The sequence below is a fragment of the Festucalex cinctus genome, chromosome 15 (assembly GCF_051991245.1).
Source record: "Festucalex cinctus isolate MCC-2025b chromosome 15, RoL_Fcin_1.0, whole genome shotgun sequence".
Lineage (NCBI taxonomy): Eukaryota > Metazoa > Chordata > Actinopteri > Syngnathiformes > Syngnathidae > Festucalex > Festucalex cinctus.
Genome location: NC_135425.1, coordinates 13,258,684 through 13,283,952, shown reverse-complemented (window position 1 = coordinate 13,283,952; position 25,269 = coordinate 13,258,684). Strand labels below are relative to the sequence as shown.

Below are 25,269 nucleotides of genomic sequence, written 5' to 3'. Positions count from 1 at the left end.
AGAGTATAGTTTTTCACCCTTCTTGGACCCAAATCTGAACTTTTAAGAGTGAAATTGCTTGGTTAAAAATGACCAATTTTAGGTCAAAAATTGGACTAGCTTTGTAAATTGGGTCAATTTGACCCAACCTCCTGGGTTATTTTGTACAAAACAACCCAAAGTTGGGTCAAATTGACCCAAGTTAGTGGGCCGGACAATTTTCTTGACCCAGCATATTTAAGGGTGTACCAAAACATAGGTTACCAGGTTAACAGCATAGCTGTGGTTAATAATAGCCCTAGTTTCATTACCAACATTTTCTAAGAAGACAGCTTCCCCTGACATAAAAATGATACATTAAATTTCCTTTTAAATTTTAAATAAACTTCCAAAGCTAATATAGGATTTTGGATGCAGTGTCTTGGCTTGCTCGTGCATGACGTTCACTGATGTGACATGTTCACTGCAAGCCGATCTAAGATATCCGATTGGCCCTTGAATGCTCTGAACCAATGGCAGGACAGCTTTTTCATGTTGAGGAAAAAAAACCTTAGGTATCGATATGGTATCGGTATCAGATGATACTGCAAAGCTGGTTCTCGGAATCGGTATCGGGGGCCAAAAAACGGTATCGGAACAACACTTAAAAACAACCCAGGATTTTTTCGAGTGTAAGGTAGTGATTCTCAGAGTGTGGCAAGAGTTTGTGGGCTCCCTCGAGTGGTATACCACTCGAGACTAGCAGTTTGACACCTATGCCTTAAAGTAGTGCATTTAAAATACCTTTAAAACTATACCCTTAGTTATACCCTCAGGTATACCCTTAAAACTGCTAGTTAAAAAAAATAGCCCAATTTGGTATTCTATGCTGGGCTAAAAATAACCCATGTTGGGTTATTTAAACCCAACAGTTTCGAGAGTGTACTATGAGTTGTTCTTACCTCAAGGCACCACTGTACTTAAATGCTTTGACATATTGAACATTACTTCTCCTTGCTCTCTGACATGAACGCGAGCATGTTCCATGACGGCCTGATGAAGATAACTTATGACAAAAGCGGCGTGAATCACACGCGAAGCCTCAATATTGGCAACTCGTCAAGCGTCTATAAGCAGATTGGAAGTTGATGAGAAAGCGATGCCACTCGGCCAGAACAAGTGTCTCACTTGTGCCCGACGAGGTAAAACTGCTGATACAAGCCGTCTCTCAATTGCCTAAAGGGCCTCCTTTGTCAGCCCATCAGCTCGCGAGGCTCTACAAAGCCTTGTGTGAGAAGAGGGAGAGAGAGAGAGAAAGAAAAAAAAAAAAGTGTCATTGCTCTTGGATGGCGTGCTTGCAGAGTGTGTGTCAGCTTTGATGGAATTGTCCACTGTGCGCATTAGCCACAATTATACAAGGCCGCTAAAAGCTACACGCGCCTGTTAAGAGTAATATTCCTTTTCTCGGCCTCTTTTAAACACACACAGTTTGAAGTGGGTAAGAATATATTTAGTTTGGTAATTAAGGAATTTAATACAATAATAAAATGAACTGTTTTCTTTCCCAAGCAAGGCGAGTTGCGAAGCCTATTATATATTACCGTATTATCCAATATTATTGCTTTCCCAGATTGTATTGGAAAAACACAGAGGCTCTCAGCAATTCATGACGTGTTTATTAGAAAGTCCTCATATGTAGGAATGCACCTACGGACTTGTTAAGAAGGATTCTTCAACATCCAACTGTATCCAATCCATTTTAAATTGTTGTCATTCTGTTGGGGGGGTCATTTTTAAAATGTGTTAAGATGTTAAAAATATGAATCTATCTGACTCAGTGAAATGAATTCTTGTCACCATTCTAGGAGTCTCAAATTTGTCACGGCAAGAACCGTATTGATTTTTATTGCTTTCTGAGCTAAGGTGCTTTATGGTCATGTCATACTGGTTCATTCTCTGTTATGTGTCAAGCCACTTATCAGGGAATCTTGCCTTAAGCCAAGTCAATAACATTATGATTTTGATATATCAACTATATCGAGACTTATTGATTTCTATTGATATCCAGGCATGATTGCGTGCGGTGGCTTAGCCTCCGGCTCAAACGTAGTTCAGTTCATTATTAGAGCTTCGACCTTTTCTACATGTCACAATTTTCAACTTTTGTTTGCTTCATGCAATGGTTTCATTGATAATCCGAATCAAGATGTGTACTCTAGTTTGCTGTAAGGTCAAAGGTCATATCATATGTGTCAATCTGCTGTCTAAATTATAGGATTGGGGATTGAAAAAAAAAAAAAACTACAAATTTTAAAAGTTGTCTGAAAATTGGTCAGGTTTGCCTTCGCCTGCCGATATGAAGCCAACAAATGTTTCCTATCTATTTTCGAGCACCGTTTTCAGTTCACATGCACACGTCTCCCTTCAGGACTGCACTATGATAAACCTCTGCGGTGTAAGGAAATGAGCCTCTCTGTTGTCTACACTAATGGATGATGAAGATTATGAGGACATGTCCCGAGCTTGACCTTCTGCTGGAGTACACATACATGCAGTAATTCCAAGCCTGAGTTGCACTTGCAGGTCACCTTGTTTTCATCAGGACGATACAGTTAACACACTTGTTTATGCTGCGGTTTCAGAAATGGTGATCCCCCACTGCATTGGGTGTTTCTCTGCGATTGCTTTTTTAAAATGTATTTTTAGGCAAGGTAACTTTATTTATATTGCACATTTTATACACATGACTACTCAGTTTGCTTCACACAAAGACACATCTTAAAAATATTAAAGAGGAAGTCAACCCCCCAAAATTTCTTGACAATAATATGTTCTATGTAGCGGGTTAGGGTTAGGGTTAGGGTCTAAATACGGTATTCTGGTTAATATTGCGTTAATGGAATATGAGTTAAGCGGCAAAATCCAACAGTTTTTATCAATATCAGAAGATGGCCATTTTGTCACTTGCTGTCGAGTGAAAATGACATCACAGTTGCTCAGGTCACAGGTAAAAAACAATCACAGCTCAGCTTCAGAAATCAGGTGAGCTGTGATTGGTCGTTGCCTGAGCCCTGAGCAAATGTGATGTCATCTTCAGTCGACAGCAAGTGGCAAAATGGCCGCCTGCCTGAGAAGGATAAAAACGGCTGAATTTTGCTTCATAACATATTCCACAAATGTAATATTAATCAGAATGTCATGTTTAGACTAGTGAGGTCACATATAACATATTTTTGTCAAGAAATGTTTAAGGTTGACTTCCGCTTTAATAAACTAGACAACTGAAGACATTCACAAAGCAAAGACAACAAAAGTAGCAATAGTAGTTAAAAAAGCTTAAAAGAATTTATACTTGTCGCTGATTCTACTTTGGTTGGCAACTTATTAAATTTGCGGGCCGCATAACAGCCAAATGCTGCTTCACCATGTTTGCTTTGAAACCTCGGCTCCACTAATGGGCCCAAGTCTGCAGACCTATTTAAAGTATTTGAGGGAAAAATGCTAACTTGAGTCGACGAGACAGGACACAATTTAATAAAAGCAAACTGATAATATCAAGAAGTGGCAGGAACATTGTCCACTTTATTATACATGCAGTAAAACAAAAGGTTGTATGAGGTTACAATTGACATAAAGATAATGAACATTTTTTTTTTTTTAAACTCTTGTGGCTGAATGTGAAACATCCCCGTGGTCTGTTTAATGCCAAAGTATTCAAATCAAATGTGAGAAATGTATGGGAATGCAGTTTTTGTCTTTTCTGCTCACTTTTAACTCAGATGACCGAAGGGTTATATTGGGGGAGGGTTCTCGAGACACTCCCAAAAGGGAGTGTGTGACGGTGAGGGAGTGCTGAAAGATGAGAGGGTGAGCATAGATGGCCAAAGATAATAGAGGTGAGAGGAAGGTCACCGCTTTAGTGGTGGAAGGGAAAGCTCTTGTTTTTGTGTCCGGCGCCGAGTCCTAAATTGAACCGACCGACCGACCTAGTGAACGACAGGATCACAAGAATGAAGCTGTTATTGACAGAGGAAGACAAATACACAGTTGCTTTTTCCCTTTCACCTCTTTGCTTTTTGTTGGTGTTTAAGAGACAACCTTTATTGATATATTTTTATATTTTTTAGCTTTTCCACAGTTGCCATTTACATGTTACTATAATATTTTTGAACACAAATTTTGCTCCTTTATGTTAATAATTGTGTAACTTGGAGAAATAAGTATTTTTTTTTAGGAGTATTTAAAAAAAAATTCAGAACCATTGCTATAAATGATATTTATGAAAAACAAAAAGGTAACACTCACATCCACCATCTTAATCTCAGAATCATCCTTGAACCTCGGGGTTGAGTGAGGTGTCACCGCAGCTGTGCTTTTACTCTTCTCTGTATCCACCTCACAGCGATTAACAACCGTACCATTAAAGCCGTGACGATAAAAGGTTGTTTTTGTTTGTGCGGCAGATTGCAGCGCTGATTTGTCACTAAACGCGCCGATTGAACGGCAGATAATTTAATTTGCAGGGTCGACGGGGGTTTTTCCTCCGCTTTCACTCGTGTTTAAAGTGTGAATTTAGTAAATGCGTTATGATAACAGGCTGATAGTATCTTTCTTGCGTGATGAGAAATCTCAGACACTGAATAATAGAATAGCGAAGGTGTTTCTATTCTATATTGTATGCCTCCACGTGCAATGAATAATTTGCACAAAAAGAGTCTTGAACATGAGCATGACAGTGATCAGGTATCTAAAGAGACCAAATATTAGGAACAGCTCTCATTGTAATCTAGTGCACAGGATGTCCCATTTGTTTTGATTTGAAAGCAATTTATCCCATGGGAAATAAACAGAAGTAGGAATAACTCTGGGTTCAACCTGTTGGCATCATACAACATAAAACACATTTGATCATTTATCAATTGTATAATTCCCGATGTGGCTCCTTCTGGTGTACATGAATTGGTCAACGGGGAGCAGGGTAATACTGTTATGCAGACACAAAGGAAGAAGACTTTCACAAACACTGTAGCTCAATAACTGCACTAATAATAGTAGATTTTCACAGAGGATAAAGAATATAAGTCTGGGAGTATTGTTATATTAGCCTCGGCCACGTTGATGCTATTTGTTAGCATGTCTATGGAGACTCCCATTATGGGTTAGCAAGCAAGCGCACTTAATTAAAGGCAAAGTTATGTTGATTCTGTTAAACAGAAACATCTCCATTTAATATGAAATAACTGAAACCTTAAACTGTAGGGATGAATACGCTTAAAAAATAATCTGTCATATGTCTTCCTCAATATTGTGTTTTAATGTGATTTTTGTCAAGGTGCTAATTCCATGTCCTTTTCAAACAATTTCAGTTACAATATGCTAAAATGCAGACAAATGAACCATGAACAGTTTATCTACTTCAATTAGAGTTGCTAACTTACTTGACTTGCGGTCTTTTAGGCATTCACTATGCGCGTCGTCATAGCTTGTATCTTGAAAAACCTTATAAATCGGGTCACATGTATCTCAAAGCAGCGCTGTACTTTTTTCACAAAAAGTAGCAGGTTTACTGCACCACTGTCCACAAAACAGCTTAAATAAAAGATGATGCAGGTGTGACAGGCAGGCAAGTTGAGTGCACGTCTGTCGCCTGACAGGTGTCTGTTTCCATGAGCGCATCCAGCATGGTGTGCACGTCATCATCATCATCATCGCATCTGTTTTGTGTGTGTGTGTGACTGCAAGCATGTCACCGCACTCCTTAAGTAATCCCCACGAGCGCTCAGCGGGATTCGCCGACACACCGCACAGAAAGGAAGTTTGCACATTTTGCCTTCCGCGCTTGTGTCGGAACACAACACTGACAGGTTGCATGACCACCCTTCTACCCCCCCAAATACCCTCCTCCCTGATCCAGTAGCAGTACACAGCAGTGTCAAAAAGTGGAAGGACTTTTGACACTGACTGGGAGTGACGAGGAAGCAGTGCAAGCAGATGTCTCTCTCCCTCTTCCTCTCTTTTCTATTTTTTTGGGGGGGGAAGATGCAGCATCCTTGACCTTGTCGTGGCTAATTTTAGGGCAGGGCTTATCTCAGCGCCAATGTTTATATCTCCCATTACACGCACTGTCATTATAGAAGGGACTCGTTTGTAATTATGGCTGCGTTCGGCATGCAGCTGTGCACATGCGAGAGGCTGCAGTGTATTGTTGCTTGTCTTTGGATGGACTTTTGGACATAGTTAACGCACACTGTTAGTCGAGCCTAATTTGAGTGTGATTTGTCCCATTCTAGTCAAATTCAGCAAAGGCCTAATAGTCAGTTATCTCTAAAAGATTATCTTGTGATGTTTGTGTTAGAAAAGTATTTTCTTCCCAATCTCCTTAAAAAATAGCATAGACCAACACTCGTAAACGTGTTCAACATTTTTATTATATGACATCCTGTGATTAACACCTGGCTACAGTACTATTGACTGTGCTTGATAATGTGTATAACTTGTCTCACATATCATTCACCACAATAAAAAAATAAATAAAAAGGATCTACCACTGCAGTGGAGCTGAGCTAACAGGTTGCAAGCTTCTAACATTTCTTCTACTACTACTACGACCACCACAACAACAAAAAGTTAAAGTGTTAAAGATTGATTTGTGTGGCTGTTAGTGTTTATGTAGGTATTGTGTGTGGCTAGCCCTAATGTGTCTCAAATGTCATTCATTCACAACCACCACAGTAAAAATGACAAGGTTAAGAATTTGCCAGTTCAGTGGAGTTAACATATAACAGCCTAGTTTATCGTGTTTCTTCCACTACTACAAATATCACTACTTCTACTACAAAAAAAAGTTTAGAATGTTAAAAATTTATTTGTGAGGCTCCTGAGCTATCATTGTGGCTAGCCTAACTTGTCTTGCATGTCTTTTACCACTAATGTCAAAAAGAGTTTGCCACTTCAGTGGCGTTAACAGACTGGCTAACTGTTAGCCTAGCTTGTTATATTTTTAACACCACCACCACAACAACAACAACAAGGTTGAAATGTTAAAAAGCAAATTGTGTGGCTATCTCGCAAGCTCTCTTGTGTGGCGATTCTAACTTCTCTCTTATCTTATCACTGAAGTGAAACTACCAGATAAGCTAACAGTTAGCCCAGCTGCTTCCATTTCTTCCACTACTACTACTACTACTACTACTACTACTACTACTACAAAAATGTTTAAATGTTAAAAATCAATTTGCCTGGTTGTCCACAGCTATTGTGTGTGGCTATCCAAATTTAGGCTGGCTGTAAATTACTCCTGGATGGCTCTACAGTACACTGACAGCTGAGTGAACACAAGAGGGAGGAGGCTATGCAATGACCCCCACCCCCAACAAAAACAACCAACCCCGTATGCTCTTCTGTCTTCTGCAATTCTTTTTGTGCACTTGTGCGCAAAACATGGCAACACAAACTACCACACAACACAGACCCAAGAAGGGCATGTAGATAATGCAGATCTCCACCAAGGCATTAATTTATGTCACCAGATGTGTGAAGAGTTGCAATCTAGGATCTTAATATGGCCAGTTATTTAAAATATAAAGACACACGGCCTTGGCATACTGTAACAAGTTAGCATCCACAGATTGATTCCAGTACGATTTGTTGCATGAATCTTGAAGGGCCCCCCCAATGACATTCCTTGAGTGGGGATTGGGGTGGGGGTGGTTGGGGAAGAGGTCACTGTGGGACGGCTGCTCAATATTTTCCAGATGACGTATCTCAAATGAAAAATATAGTGAACTGCATTACTTTATCTGGCACTCAAACATTTATTTATTTATTTTATTTATTTATTTATTTATTTATTTATTGAGGGCTTATGCGTTCTCAATCAGGGGTGGTGGGTGAGTTTGACGGGGCTCCCCCAACATGCTTGGGGGCTCCAGAAAGTCTTCCCATTATTTCACCCCCAGATTGACGCCCATGCTTCTTCTTGGGGGGATAATATTTCAGGTCAATCAGCAGTTTAAACACGACATTTATTAACAGTTTTTCGTCTCCAAATGTCCTCATAATGTGTTTGAAGTGTGTTTTAATAAGTTGGAAAACATTTAAAGTGTGTTCTATGGAGTGACTAATCTTTGCACTGTGTTATGCACTGTATGCCTTATTATTCCATACTATAGACAAGCTGTGCGTTGCATCCGCTCCAGTGAACTCAGTGCTTCTTTGTCACTTTCCAGCAAGACATCGCATGCACACGTGAATTTGAACAGGAAGTAGCCAACCGTAATTGGACGTCCTCCGAGGAGTTATTGATCGCATTAGATGTTTCTGTTTTTTTCATGTGAAACACAACAGTGCTATTGCAGTGTAAAAGCCTCGCCACACTCACGTTATTGATTCATGCTTAGTGCTTGCTTTATATCATCCTGGGTGTAGGAAAATAAATACGCACTAGAATGGCACTCAAAGATAAAAGACCTCCGGCAACTGAACGATTTCAGTAAATTGCTCAAATCACAGACCTCCTGCATTTTCTTGAACTAACTAACCAGGTAACGAAATAACGGCAATAAAAACGAAACAATTTTGCAGAAATGAAGAAAAATCAATCCCAACCATGTGTGAGGAAAGGAGTACATTAGGCCCTCGTTTGTTCGAAATAATGCTCCAGAACTCACAACAATGAGATGACAATCCATGAAATAGAGCTCATATATTAATTGTATTATTTATTTTTTGTCCTCTTTATGTCACTGTTCTCCTGTTCTACACTGTATTATCTGTAACCTTGAATGTGTGTGGCTTTGAAAGTCGAGGCCTTGTGATTGTGATTGGTAGGCACCATGAAATACCATCACTTTTCTTAGGATATACACCAAAGTTAGTGAGTTTGCGCCAATAATGAGATCTACAAAAGGTGATTCATTCATTGGAATGATAACAGAAAGCAACAATTGCAACTTGGCCTTCACGCTGTTTGGTACTTGAACCTTTACTATAACTTAAAAAAAATAAAAAATAAAAATGAACCGTCGCCGATGCTAATGACTGATAAGAACAAAACCTGACTGGGAGTTTTAATCATCGTTTCTCCCTCTCTCCCCATCAGGCGGATTTGACGGGCATCAAATGGCGCTGCTACAACTTCCGTGGCGGCGGCGAGTACGGGCCGGTGATCTCGGCGCCCGCCCAGGATGACCCGGTCCTGCGCAGCTTCATGCGCTGTGTGCAGGCCAACCTGCTGTGCGTGTGGCGCCGCAAGATCAAGCCCGACGCCAAGGAGCTGTGGATCTTCTGGTGGGGCGACGAGCCTAACCTGTCGGACGTCATCCATCATGAGTTGGAAGGTGAGTGAGAAGGGTTGATCCTCTTCTTTTAGCCGTCTACCAAAGTCTTTGGACATAATTTGAGATGTTCATAATGACCCTGCAATTAGATCTTCTAACACAGTTAAGTAAATAATAGTGTGTGAAAAAGATTCCCTTAAAATACTATCTTTATTTATGTAGCACATTCACAATACAAATCAAATCATCTTTCCCCACTGAAATGAATGTGAATGCCATTAATTCGTGCCAATCTCCCCCGCAAAGAAAACAAAAAAATAAATGGAATTTATTATTATTATTTTTTTTTAATGTAAACATATAGTAATGACAATCAATTAGACACTTTTACACCTTTGCCTACCTTGGCCACTTGGGGGCAATATACAACTGACAAATGGTTATACTCAGTCTGTACAGTATAGACAGCTCAACTCCTCACGGAGGATAAAGAATATATGACTGAGTACTGTTGCTGTTGTATATTTGTATACATGTAATTGAGTTTGTGCATTGTTTGTATTCAAATATCAGTTGTTTAAATGTGTAGTCCAGAGGATTTGTTTTGGCCTGGCATTTCTGGGCAGAGACTAAACATTTTCCTTTTAGCCAAGCCAGGTATGCTACTATCAGTGGCTTATGCAAATTTTACTGTGCGAACACCCGCTCCTGATTGGTGGACTGTTTCTGCGAATCTGTTAGAGGAGTTTGAGTCCCATGTTTTGTTTGCATATACAAATTTGGCGGTGTGAACCCCCACTCCTGATTGGTGGTCTGGTTTCACGCTCGTCCCTGGTTGGCTGCTGTCCTTGGCTTCTTTGAGAGTCAGTTTTGCACAGGGTTCCCCAATTCCGGTCCTCGAGGGCCGGAGTCCTGCAGGTTTTCCAATTTTCCGCCTACCAACACACGCCCTCGAGGACTGGAATTGGGGAACCCTGGTTTTGAATGTTGTGTTTACAAACTGCAACGGAAAAACAGCACCTTCAAAGGCATATACTGTACAGGTGTCTCAATGATGTGTTAGCATTAGCACTAAGCTAGTGGTCTAAAAGCTAATGTATGTTTGTTAAACGCTCAGTTTAATTCTCCTAGCTTAATGTTGAGTGACAGTAAACTTTAACTTGGAATGACATTAAAATTGAGTAATAATTTTCCTTTTTTTTTTTTTTTTTTTTTTGGTTTACTCTTTGCTTAAGTGCTGCGTATTGTGAAGTGATTTTGAGCAGAAAATTGGCCGAATGATAATAGCTCATATTTGGTAAAACTCGCAAGTTGGGTCACTTACATCTCAGGGCACCACTCTAATTAAAAAACGCTAAGTGCAGCGCGAACTGAGTGTGCTTGTTTGTGCTGCTTGACCACGTATTGTTACCTCATTGTGCAAACAAAACCATTGTGCACCGTTTGTAATCTGGAAATCTTGTATATAAGGACCATCGTAAACTGAGTACCACCATTATTTAAAAATACGTGCCAGACTCACTTGCCTTGCCCTTGATTTTGAAAAGAGCCGCCATTGCAATTCATGTCATAACACGAAGCCCTCCTTTTAGTGCAGCTCAACGCACACGTGCTGTTGTTGTCGAACACACAAAAGGTCCCTGGTGGCGCGAGCTGTCGAGTCCTCGGCGGGCTTTGTGCTGTTTGTTTAAGAAAAGTCCTTTATTTGAGCTTCCTATAGCACATATCTATAATGTGTTTGCTTTGCAGCTCAAGTGTTTATATGCTGCTCGGGTACTATCGCTATGATGAAGCGCCGCGCGAGCGTGAGCGAAATCACACGGAGCTATCGCACTTGGGAGACTGCTACTGTCAGCACTATTGCCCCTATTTATAGAAACATTTGCATTATCTGGTCGCGCACGTGTGTCGAAATCCAACATATCGACTAAGCCGCGGGAAGAGCGAGCGCGGGGGAGGCGGCAGAGGGATTATATTATTCTGCCGCTGCTTTCATTAGAACAAGAGAAGATGGGAGAGTGGATGCAGAGGTTGTGGCGATAGTGAGAATTGGCCACGAAAAGAGCTTTGAAGGCGCAGCATGCGGATGCTTGACAGATGTCGGCGAAAACCCTTTGTTCCAGCATGTGTAATACAGAGCGGCCCTTTTGTACGCTGATATTGTTGTTCCAGACATACGACTGGCAACACGCAGTCATCTAATAGCCTGTTGGAAGTGCGCAGGATGGAGAAATAAGCTCAGCGTGGTGCTCAGGCACAAATTAGGCTTCGCGGGAGAAATCTATTGTGCGCTCGACCAAATGCACTCCGCTGTATGTACTGCTTTACTTGCAAAGTGATACTGACAGCTCATGCTGAAAATATGCATTGAGCTTAAAATAACCTTCATAATAATCCTATATTACTGAGACAGAAAAATATGGATGTTCAATACCACTTTTATTCAGACTGACACCTGTACAAATACTCAAGTCTTAGTCATTGATATCAAAGTACCAATACCAATAGTACTTTTGATACATCAATTTGATACATAAATAAAAAAATTCTGCTCCACCAAAAAACACAATGACAGATAATTTCAATAAAAGACCCATATATCACCATATAGCATTTTTCTTTTAAATTGTATGAAATTAATTGCAATTTTCTCGTCTTCTCATTTCCAATTTGTATTTCCGGATCAAAAAACTGAATGTACCGATACCATGAAATAAGACAAGGCATCATCGGTACTCATCCACTAGTCCAAAATGCATACCACTGGCGTTGGACCGAAACCTCATAAGTCACAATTTGGCAAATTTCATAATTTTTCAGAAATCTATATTTTTGGTCAGTCCACATTTCTACGAATTATTAACTAATCTAAAGTGTTGAAAATGGCTTGCTCTCTTTGATGCAATGCTAACATTTGGACAAACATGCCATTTTGGAGGGCTCTTAAAATGTGACAATCTGGTGACCTGTTTGCTGCAGTACTAAACTTTAACTTTGTTCAAATAAGGACAGCTGTTTAGGTTTGGGCGGGCAATTCTGAAATTAATTTCTTTACAATGGTAGGCAATTAATGACTAATTCCATCCATCAACATTCTGTGTTTCCAAACCTTAGAAAAAAAAACTTACGGCACACCACTTACAGTATTTAACTTCTTCCATCTAGCGGCAGAATATGAAATTGTTCTGCTTGTCACTATACGTCACTGTCATAGATAGTTGAACAGGTGTACATTTGTAATTTTATTTGTAGTTTTTTTTTATACTACAAAATTTTTTCAAACTTTCCTCATAATAATACCAGTATTTGTTTTACATAGTTTATCAAATTTATTATTTCAAATTTGTGTCATTGTACTAATCTCATGATAATAACAATTTAAACATTTATACACTGTAGCTTGGTGAAAGTAAAAAACAAACATACAATTTGGCACTGTGAGAGGAAAATGATATTTTCCTACTTAAAAAGTCGTTCCCAGGCTTTTTGACAGAACCTTCCTGGGCTGCACAGTCTTGAAGCTCTCAGTACAAGCCAGCAAATGAAAACACGAGCCATCCTGTTGCTTATTTTCCATGCAAACAGGCTAATGCGTTTGCACAGCGAGACACGAAAGATAGATAGCAAATTTGTCTGGATTTGACGTGTTTATCTTGACCTCGGCAGGCCACCACACGAGCTAGCTAAATGTACTGAAGTGGCCCGAAGACTTCAGTCAATGGCAAATCCTGGATCTAGCTTCCAAAAATTCAAAACAAAAGTTTTACACCGTTAATGTGTGTTTGCTTACTTCACTCCTGGTGGTGATTTCTTTCTTCTTTATTACTTTTTTTTTTTTTTTTTAAATAGAATAAAGTGTTTGTTTTGTTTTTTTAAGAGAATAAATTTCTTTTCCAGGAAAAAAATGAATAAATTGTATTTTAGTCTCTAATGACTTTCTTCTCTTGTTAAGCTTTAACCTAAATGTTAATATGATAATTTTTATTTCTGAAAAATACAACTACTCTTGTAAAATTATTACTTTTTATGCAAACAAAATAAGCCTTTCTTAGTGTAATAATTATCACTTTTTTTTACTACAATAAATTAATTTATAATAATATCACAACTTTCTCAAAAATAGGCAACTTTTTGATTCCTTTGGTATTTAGGTGTGCTTGTTGTAGTTATGTTTAATTGACATTGATTACAGAGAAGTCCTTGGAAATATCCAACTTTATTCTCATAAGACTGCAACTTTTTATGTGCGCTTGTAACGATTCTGACATAAAAAAAAAAAAAAAATACACTTTATTCTCCATAGCATGATATTTTTTTCTCCAGAAAAATAATTGTGTCAAAATTTTCATGACTTTATCCAAAATATTTTATTATAATCGTCATACGATTACTACTTACTTCTCATTCCTATTCAGGCAAAATGTGTCTTTGTTCTTGTAGCAATTTAGTTTTTTTGCAAAAAAAAAACAAACAAACCCAAAAAACAGATTTCCTCACCATCAAAAAAAGGATTTATCGTAAGGTTACGACTGTCCCTCATGACATTTACGGGTACATTTGGTCGTCAGCTTTAATTTGTGTTTGGTCCTTGAGAAAAAGTCTTGGACCCAAAACGTTTTCGAACCCCTGATCTGCCTAATGTGTCTCCCCTTCTCAGCAATTGTGACATTCAAAGCGATCAAAAAGAAGCGACCATCCTGTAATCACAACATCCGCCCGTGAACCCGCTGACCGAACGTGTCGGTGTGAAGAAGTGCTGAGTAGCCGCGTAGTTAAATGTTGAGAGCGCCGCTATTGTTTGAAGGTGATAAATCTCTTTACTGGTGCTTAAGTCTAAATAAATGATGCCTTTGAGATAGTGCCAGGAGTGCGAGCAGCCAGGATGGAGTGTCACCCCCTCTCTGATATTGTCTTTGCTTCAATGGCAACTCTGTAAGCAGCCTGTGCTCACACTAAGTGGCGTCTTTAAATGGGTTGGCCTGAAATGTGTCGGCTGTATATAAAAAAAAAAGTAGCAAAAATATGGTTTGAGTGCTGCTTATGAGTGCGTAAGATGAATGGGCTGAGTCATCAACATGTTGCCTGCTCAGCCGCAGGGAAAGTGACATATTTTGGAAGCTAGTCGTAAATATGAATACACTCAGTTGTTTAGTTTAGTACAGTATGATATTGTTGAACTTTTGATATGCTGTGATCATCAGTGGTGGAAAGTACAAATATGTTCCCAAGCATTTCTGTCCCCAAGCAGATTTTTCAGGCTTATACGTGATTATTTTTCTGATGGTTTACTGTCTATACATTTGAAAAGAGATGTCTCTGTGCCCTGTAACCAAAACATGTACATAATATAAGTAACTTACTGTTGTACTTAAAAGAATAGAAGTATAGACTGAAATAAACTAAAGTATAGGAGCTGAATCAGTACTTCTTTCAGTCTTTTTATACAATTATCTTCTACTCAAGTACAGAGTGCAAGTACTGTACTTTCATCCAGCTGCAGGCTCATGACAACCCAGCAGATTTTTGGAGGTTATTGTGCGTAGTCATCGCAGTGCTAATACTCTCGCACAAGCACAATCTGTGAGTGCGAATAATGAGATGATTCATCATTAGGATGAATTTTTCATCACAACAGGAGAGAGATATTATCTTTTATCCGGCTATTTAAATAACTGCCACATCGTAATATACCAGCTGTGGTCCAATGAGACCTTTATGCAAATCAAAAGCAATTCATTAGACCTGAGACAAATTCTGACTTGCATTGTCCATGCCTTTTAACGTAATCAGCTAATGGTTAACAAACAAATTTATTAGCTACCGCAACACAATTTTTAAACATCCCGAAAAAATGTAGCACTTTTTTTTTGTTTTGGAATCTTGCAACTTTCAAAAAAAACATTTTTGATGAATTGTCAAAAACTACCAAATTGCTAAGACAACAATCATGCACAAATGTAAAATACAGACAATGTTATTTGTTTTTAATAAAGAACAACTCCGCTGGCATTCCCCAGGTTTCACTATTAGGTCCACTTTTGTATATCTACAAAGAGCAGCTACACATGAATCTGTTGTTGCCAGCTGGTGACTAATGGGAATACAATGTGTGGTTGTGGTTAACTAAAATGATTGTGGTGTTCAAATTATGCTGTGCAGGTCAGTTTCTCTTGTCAAAACACAAATATTGACATACAGTTTGAGTCCTAAAGAAGATCTGATAATGAATGCAAGGTATTTTCTGGTGAGGAGTTAAATAGAGGCTGACGACTTTGATCACGCCGCAGGCAGTGTTCCCGTGCGCCGCTACGACAGCATGTGGTCAAGGTGAGTGAAGGAGGAAGACTAAACACAGCCGAGAAAATGTTGCATTTATATCAAATCTGCTGGATGACAAGTGCCACTTTTACTGCAGCTGTTTGCTTTTTCTCACAATTCTGTACTAATGTCCCACTTGTAAATTAAACAGCAACATTTATCTGCCTTTCACGGAGGCTTCCACAACACTTCTTCTTTCTCTAAACTGTAGTTAAGATGAGCAGAATACAAATGACTTTAAAAGAAAAATATTTGGAAGGGAAGCTACTATTGATGGGCCAAACAACATGATCTCGGATGGTATTGATACATGAAACAAACTCGCTTAATCATTAAAATAAGTTACTAACATAACTAACAAAGTAAGAGTCAGAATATTTGTAGCAAATGCGAAAATAAGCCAAGCTAAAGTTGGTAATTTAGCATGGGGAATATAGGTGATAAATTCAGACGGCAAGCTTTCGTCGTTATTTTTTATTTTCTTGGTGTTCAAGTCAGGTCATTTTGAAAACCTTTATACATGAATCCATGAATCAAACTCACTTTGTATGTTGCTAACTACTCTCAATTTAATGCACATTTAATTGAAACACTCCTTGGAATAGAGCAGATTGTAGACATGATTAAATAGCACATCTCAAATGTGTCATTTTATTCTCCCAGAACTAACAAATGGCTCACTTTCATCATGAGCCTTCTCCTTTTGAAAACATTTTAGCATCATTATGAATGTTTGAACAGTCACTGCCATCCCGTGGGAGTGAAAGTGAAACAAAGTGAGAGATGAATTAAAAAAAAAATAATACGGGCTCTTTCACATCCATTATCAGCTCTGGTGCAATAAAGATATGTGAGCAACAAGTGGATCAGAGAGGCGGCACTTATGAGAAAATAATCACGTGTAATGGAATTAACTGGAGAGGGGATAGTGACTTGAACATGACTTTAGGCCTTGACTTTAAACAGGCACTTGCATGTGCACACACAAACAGGTTTTGATGCAAATCTGAAATACATAATATGGGGAAAAAAATGGATATTATAGAAAGGCTCATTTCAGTAGTTCGCTTCATAATGTTAAGCTTACAATGTAAAGATTCAATTCAACAATTTTTCAGAAGGCCAATTCTTAATTAATATATATTTTTTTTATCTTGTTGATGAATTTTGGATTTCATTGTGAAACGATCATGGAACATTTCACTGTGCAGTAATTCTAATGTTAAACTAGAATTCAGTTATTGAGACGTTAACCAATCCATATTACCACTTAATTCCAATAAACTACCATGTTGTAAAAACATTCTAAAATATTTTCAAGATCTCTTACATACATTTTTGGTAATTATCTGTGATTTTTTATTTTTTATTTATTCATTTATGTAAAAGCCATTTTGCAGTTCCTCAAATGCATTCCAAAGCAGACAAGCGGAAAGCGTTTTAGCTGTAAAAGTGGGCAAATCCGCTGTAGGTGTAACGGCCAATTGTCCTGATATTTTTTTGCCCGCTTAGTGGTTGTGCAGTGCAGAGACGTAAAGCTGTTAATTTAACTCCCAGCAAGACACCAAATAAACACATTTGGCTAAAGTGTTCCTTAATTTGCTGTTGTAGGGCAGATTTGCTGAACAGATGCAGCGTTTATAGCCATGTTCCCCATCCCAACGCACACACAATGGCACCTGTCCACCTAATAGCAGTATCGCATCCTCGGATCGGTGACGCATGAAGTGTTTTGCTTGAAGTGCAGCACAGCAGCAGTTGTTAAGGGACCGAAAGCTTGCGCGCGTTTTAACCACCTTGCTTAACGGCGGCCCGGACGAATGTTAACGCGTCCAGTCTTTATGCATCGCTGAGAAGGCGGCCGAATACACTTTAAGGGCTGCTGGGAAATCTTTGTATCGCATTGTCACTGTGCACAAATTAGCAGCTGCTTCCCAGTGTGCATTGCTGTCAGACTCTTTTGTAAAAAGGGATGAAAAACACAGAGATGACTTTTTCAGTAGTGCGAAGTAGAGTGGTTACTGTACTTGAGTCATTTGTACTTAGCTTAACCAAAAATGTGTTCCTGAAACAGTATAAATTTATTTCCGATAGTCTATTCCGGGGGTGGCAAACTCAAGTGTGCAGGGACAGTAATTAGACAGGTCAAAAATATTATGTTAGTTTTTTGTTTTAATGCAAATAATCACAGTTAGATTCTGAAACACTTCCTATTTATTATTATCTTATTGTAGGTTATCTTAGACAATGTCAACAAAATTGTGCGCAAAATTTTTGCATCGAATACAGAGTAACAGCCAAATTCTAGAATGTCATTTCAGGCGTCATCAGTGTGCCCTCCAGTTGACAAAATTAGCAACGATGGCTTAATTTTTTTTTAGGAAAAACTGCAGTTTGTGTTCTGTTTTCACGGACCAGATTAGACACCTTGATGGGCCGGATTATGGCCTGCGGGCCTTATGTTTGAAACTGTTGGTTTATTCCCTTTATTTGGTTATGTTTCTCTTTGCTGCATTCTTTCCAATAAACAAATGCATTTTTTTTGTCCAATTAGATTTCAGCCTGTGTTGCTATATCAATATTTTGCCGCTAGCCCTTGACGACGTCATCACTTTCTGTCCTCTGATTGGTTACTTAGAGCAAAACGTTAACATATTTAGTAATGAGCATCCCTGGTGAGTTATAAAGTGGCCTTTTATTGTGGGCAAGCAAATGCATCCATCCCAGTTTCATAATCCTGCTGTCTAATCAGCGTCTGATTTAATTGTTCCCGTGGCAAAGTTCTATTCTATTTTGATATGCCACACCTGTGAGGTGGACGGATTATCTCGGCAAAGAAGAAGCGCTCACTAATACAGATTTAGACACATTTGTACACTTTAGATTTTGGAGTTCAGATTGTGAATAATGGGAGCAAACAAATGTGTTTATATTTTGTGTGCAGAGAATTTAAAAGTTCTCAATGTTGTGTGCTGAGAGGTAGGATCCCAGAATGCAGACACAAATAAGATTTTCTCCATTTATTCACGAGAGGCAGACACCCAGAGACGCAGTACGGGTGAACACATTTCTCAGACTGTACCAACAGACAGTGAATCGTAAAGCACTAAAGAATAGCATCACATAGGTCCAGACTCCACCTAAAGGATGAAAGGTTGACATCACGAACATCACGTATCGTACCTAAACAAACGCCTAACAGGCACATAACAGGTCATGAACTCTGGCGCAGGCCATGACACTCAACAAGCATTGGATATAAATTCTGTACTTAAAAATAAAATAATTAAATGACTTTTGCTATAATACATACAACATATGAGTGTTTTTGCCACCTCTAGTGCGTTTCTTGACTTGTGTAGAGGTGAGTGGCAATTTCCTCCCGCTTGCACGGGTTTCGTTAGGCAGCATTTAAGGTTACGACTGGCAGTAAATTGGCGAATATGAATTTGTCGGAAGGCGTTAGAGATTAAGGCCAAAGGGACCCACAGGTCATTTAAAAATAAAGAAGCAGACTAAAAAGCGAGTCGATGAAAATGAGCTTTTCATGGGGTTGTTTTAAAAGAGAAATAGCTATTATTATTCATTGCAGAGAAACATGCTCCTGAAAGTACACGTGTCTTGTGTGAGCTGACAAAAGGTATTTACTGATAAAAATGTAATGAAGGAGCCTTTCCTTGTGAATTTAGCAGGATTTGGTACAGCAAGCTGCTGGCAGACAGCTTGCATATTCAAGTAAAATAACACTCCCTGGTATTGGGCTTTATAAAATCATACGGTATTGACATAAAAACAATGTAAAGAATTCAAAAGTTTTTTTGTTTTTTTTTCACTTGTTTTTGCTTGAGTAAGCCATATGTGTAGGGTCAATTGTTGTGGCCAATAGTTACATTTTTGCGGCAGTCGGCCATGTTTGTGGAGGTTTTGCAGTCAGTTTTGTTGACGAAGTGTATTGCAGCAGGTTGTTGTTTTGGAATTTTTGTAGAATTTGATGGGGGGGTTAGGTTATCATTGTTGTCACTCTCAGTTAATGTTTGCAGTAAAAAGTAACATAAAACAAAAGTTGAAGTCTGAATATAACAATAATGTAATAAAAAAACAACAACAACATTGATTGTTTTAACTAATTTAATCCCCAATTTTCCCATCCATCCATCCATTTTCTTGACCGCTTATTCCTCACAAGGGTCGCGGGGGCTGCTGGCGCCTATCTCAGCTGGCTCTGGACAGTAGGCGGGGGACACCCTGGACTGGTTGCCAACCAATCGCAGGGCACACAGAGACGAACAACCATCCACGCCCACAATCCTACCTAGGGACAGTTAAGAGCGTTCAATTAACCTGCCAAGCATGTCTTTGGAATGTGGGAGGAGACCGGAGTACCCGGAGAAGACCCACGCGGGCACGGGGAGAACATGCAAACTCCACCCAGGAAGGTCCGAGCCTGGACTCGAACCGGAGACCTCAGAACTGGGAAGCGGACGTGCTAACCACTCGACTACCGTGCCGCCCAATTTTCCCAGACATATAAAAAATCAAAATAAGTTGTCATTGATAGCCCTTTCAAGTAATCGGTAACTTAAAAAAAAAAAGAAAAGAAAAGAAATATATACATTTATATATATATATATATATATATATATATATATATATATATATATATATATATATATATATATATATATATATATATATATATAAATAAAATAATAAAATAAATAATAATTATAATAATAATAATAAAATAATTGCAATATTCAGGGTGAAAAAAATGCATTTAAGATTATTTTCAAATTTCTTCAGTTTAAAATATCCCGTTTAATTTGTATGAAGAAGAAATGGTGGAATGATGTGATTTTGATTAAAAGGATGATGAAAAAAAAGAAGAAAAAAAAAGAGTAGCCCAGATCCATAACAACTCCTGAGCTGCTTTTCTGTGTCAACAAGTTTTCCTTGGCATCCGTTCTTTCCTGTGACGCCTGCCTCTTCCAGTCTCACCACCCTCCGCTCTCCATCCTCTCCCTCCTCTTTTCAGCCTTTGTTGTGCTTTATTTTGCTCTCCTCTCTTGTTTTTGCCGCCTCGCTCTGTGATGTTAGCGTGCTTGGCTCCTCGGCAAATAAAAGGCGGGGGTGGGGTTTGTTGTACGAGTGCCAATCAATGCCGGCTCCTTTTTGCTCCCTCTGGATTCGGCTTCGGAACGTCTCTCACCGGAGCGCAACTTAAACCAGACGGAGTGAATAATTTCCTCTCTATTATTTTATATTTTTTTTTTGTAATGAAGTCAAGAACTAGGTCGACGCCTGCCTCAATCGGGACAAGGCTCCCTCAAAAGGGAGACCCACGGAAGTGATAAGAGCATTGTAAGCCCGCCGAAAGGGAGTGAGAATGGAGATCTTTTTTTTTGTTTTTTTTTTGCTGTTGCTGGTGAAAGAGTGAGTCACATGTGGAAAGTGCCCCACCAAAATAAAAAAAAAAAAAAGGAAAATGAAGGGGAGGAGGGGCAGGAAGACGAGGGAGGGGAAGATGTACATGTAGTGGGTGAGGAGGAGGAGAAGTGTGCTTCCAAAAAGAAGAAAAGGCTTGTTAAGAAAACATCTGTGATTTCTCTTGAGGCCCATCCGATAGACTGCGCGCTCGATCCTTGGCTTGTTTTTGGAAAATTCACACGTCAAATGTGCGGCCGGTCTCTTCGTCTCGAAACAGCAAACGGACAAATGTTCAGTTTTTTCACTCTTGAGCTTGGCGGGGGTGGGGTTTGAAAAAAAGAAGAAATGAGGAAAAAATGACCTCAGTCCTGTTTCCTTGTCTGTAAATTTGTCGGGAAGGACTGAGGATCTCTGATTTCCTTCCCTCCTCCTTTTGGGCTGCCAGGGCGTGGCCTGTGACCTCCTGACCCTCGACTGTGTGTTGGTGTGTGTGTGTGTGTGACAAGATGTAAGGGTAAAGTTTCCCAGCTGCACACAGAAAGGGTGAGGGTGGCGGGGAGGGAGCATACATTTTCTTCTCCTTCCTTTTTTTTTTTTTAAAGAAAAACCACAGCCAGAAAGAATGAGAGCTTTGTGCGTGCGTGTGTGTGCTTGCGTCTTAAGAAGGAGAGGCTGAAAAGAGCGACAGAGAGAATATTAAAGAAGTAAACAGATGGAGGAAAGAGTTTTTGAAGATATAACAGAGTGAAGGAAATTTCCAAGGTATCAGAAGAAGTGCGACTCGCGAGTTGACAGGCAGGCGGGGAAAAGTGCGACACAGGCTGTGGAGATGTGAACAACTTTTTTTTTTTTTTTTTCAAGTTGAAACCACAATAACAGTCAGGAAAGCGCAGACCTCTGTCAGAGTTCAGCTGTTAAAAAAAAAACAACAACTATATGGCCAATTCACTGTTCATGGTGGCTGATGTAAGATGACAAGACTGTACCTTTTTTTATTTGCGGAGGTGAAAAAAAAAAGATAATAAAATATAAAATAAAATAGATAACATAAAATAAGTTATGTATTAATAATAAATAAATAAATAAATAAATAAATAAATAAATAAATAAATAAATAAATAAATAAATAAATAAATAAAATATTTAAAAAAAAACAATAAATAAATAAATACATAGAGAAAATAGATATCTATAAAATAACACACAGCTAAAGGTTGAATGACTGGAGATTTTTTATTTATTTATTTTTTTATAGTCGATTACTCCACCGAATTTGTGTCTCATTCATTTAAATCAATTGATTATACGAATTATAATCGCTAAAGAGAAACAAGAGTTGCATTTATTTACAAATTTAAATATCAGTATTTCCATGATCCAAACGGAAAATAAATTAATTGCACTGTTAGATTTAAGTAATTGTTTGTCAATTTGTTTTGATTCTGGGGTGGAGTGCTTCATGATAAAGTAAGGATGTTAAACAATTTTAATCGGAAAATCATTTCTAATTTCTAAAGTCATATCTTTATATTTTCAAACTATTGCATCTTTGAATCGTTTCATATAAGTAACAAATCATCTTTTATGAGAGATGTACAGTACACCAGACATAAATCAGTTTGACTTTGCTGACGATTTTTTTTTAAATTAACTTTGATAGTTTTTGTTTTGGTGAGCTTTTACATGCCGTTGCATATTAATAAACATGACAAAAGCTACAGCCGTACCATATCGAATTGTAATCCCACTGAATCAAATTGTTACATTTTAAAACTGTTACATTGTTGAATCATATGGTATCATCTTTGGTGGAGAGGTGAGAGCAAATCAAATCCTGTAGATTCTTTTGAATAATTGTGGAGTCGCAAATTTGTGTTTGTTAGTCCTAATTTAATTTTAATTGAATGTATTATGCTAATTTTAATAGGTCAAGGGAATTCAGGTATTTCTTTTTGTGGCAATTTGTAAGCTTGCAGGCTATTTTGATTTTTGCAGAACATTTTAGGAATTCAAAGACTTTTCTATTTTAAAAAATAGAAGAATACAACTTTTTTTGTGCAGCTACGTTAGTTTTCTTGTTCATAATTTAGCATTCCTGCTGAGGAGGATTGGATGTTAGATGAATGGGCTTTACCATTCTCAATTCTGGGGTGAGCAGGAAACGGTTCTCTAAGAACTCTAAAAGCATACAAAACATTTTGAATAATATAATTTGCAATTTTTATTTCTGGTCCAATTAACTGCAATGAATACAGAAGGGCCAACTTCACAAAGGGTTAAGCATCAGTGTCATTTTGCACTGTCGAGAAAACTAATGCCTCACTATATTGAGGCTGATAATGCTGGCTCAGGTTGTCATTTCAGTCCACGAACCGCCTTGTTTTCACCCATGAACTGATGCCCAAAGCCATCGGAAAACCACCAGCCAATAACGCAAATGATTCATGTCTACTATAAACAAATTCGTGCTGCAATATTTTATGTATGTTTATGGCGAGCTTGCAAGCTGACTACTTTTTCTAGTTGAGTGATAAAGAGAAGATAGTGTTAGTGACTGCTGTAAAAGAAATGTTGGCTAGGAATGACCATGAGTCTAACTGTGCGTGCGTTTGTGGTTGAGATGGGATAATACAGTCGTCTGCTTCCCTCCCTGCTGTTTGAGGACGTATATCAGCAGTTTGTGTGGCCTTTCAGCCCGCGTCAAGTGACTAGTACGGCCAAATTGATTTTCTCCCCTGGCCTTTTCTCACTTTCTCTCTCTCCTTTTTTTTTTTTTTTTTTTTTTTAAATCAGCTTAGAAAAGCTGATTTTGTTGCTGCAGCCGCACAATCGATGCTTCCGCTGCAGACGGCTTCCGCCAGACTTGCGCATTTTAACAAATAGCGAAGATGAATTCACGCTGCCATGCCGAAGTAGAGAAACATGTATAAGTATGTGCGAGTTGAAACATACATCAACTGTCTTGTTTTGCGTCCTTCCTTTTTATACAGATGCTGTTTTAGACACATAGTAGTGCACAGTGAATTAAAAAGTGTATAATTGATGTCCTCCCCAACTATTTATAATTGCTTATAGTAATAGGTTTTACTATAAATGTACCACAAACACTTTCCAGTGAATTTCAGTTTATTGTGGGGAGTACGATCCAGAACCAACTGCAATATCGAGAATGTCGAAAAAACAAAACAACTTCTTACTCCTCCAGACACATTGTAAACGCATATTAGCACACACAAAAAATACAAGCAGAGCTGAAGCTATTGCATATTTTTTTAGAATATAATTGTTTTAGCAATTAGCCCTTTAATTCTTATTAAAAAAATGTTTTGCACTCTTAAACTACATAATGTTCTCTTAATGTCCTCATGGAGTCGCCATCCTCACATTTCACACTATAATATCTGTAACTTTGAGTGTTTGTGGCTTTAAAAGTTGGTGCCTGGCCTGGCAAATGGATTGTTATAGTTGGAGCTCAAGTTGGCAGCTGGCTGTTAGCTGGCTAGCCGCGAGCCAGTCCGTTTAAGGCTGAGTTGAGTGATCGATACCTGCTAGTTTTTTTTACCGTTTGTTCATTAAAGTGATTGAAAATGTACTGTCGGCTGTGTCTATCCTTAACCAATTACAATATGTTCAAACTAGTGATGGGAGGGTGTATTTAATTAGCTAGCACTGATATCTTGTGTTGGTGATAGTAGTTTGAAAGTGAGTGTCTTGGCATGAGTGGTGCCTGACAGCAGCTCAAGTGCAAGTGTCCCTGTTGAAAGATGCATTTGCAATTGTGGCACTTCTTTTCCATGGGTGAGGACATTACAGAAAATAAATATACTATAAGAAAAGCAAAAAGGTTGTAAAAACAAAATAATAAAGGCGGAACTGTAATCATTGTTTGCTTTTAATTTGCCACTGCAAGATGCTGCAAGTGCGTGAGGTCACATGACAGTTTGATCTGATCTGAGAACAGTACCATCAGATCGTAACCCCGGGTTTTCACTGGATGCGGTTGCGGTGCGGTGCGGTTGCGGTGCGGTCCGGCGACGCAAGCAATTAGATTCCATTCATTCGAATGGTGCAGTTTACACCGCTTGCGGGTGCGTTGCGTGTCGACTGCGGAAGGCCTGCGGCGTGCCGCAAGCCTTCCGCAAGGATAGCCTATTTTCTATTTTTGCCGGACGCCGCAGCGGTAGGCCTCCGGCAAATGGCAAGCTAGCACAAAACACATCGAGCGGGACAGGAAGACCGAGGCAGTTTCAAAATTAATTTCCGGTTACCTTTCAGAATAAAACACTCG

General features: G+C 38.8%; 1 protein-coding gene across 4 annotated transcripts in view; it reads left to right on the top strand.

Annotated features, from left to right (window-relative positions):
• Window positions 1-25,269, top strand: part of LOC144002019 (mediator of RNA polymerase II transcription subunit 13-like) — a 97,844-nt gene that overhangs the window by 17,166 nt on the left and 55,409 nt on the right. For all 4 annotated transcript variants that reach the window (XM_077496808.1, XM_077496807.1, XM_077496806.1 and 1 more), the window contains exon 2: window positions 9,059-9,296. In XM_077496808.1, the coding sequence (XP_077352934.1) occupies window positions 9,059-9,296 (238 nt within the window). The remainder of the gene's footprint in view (window positions 1-9,058; window positions 9,297-25,269) is intronic.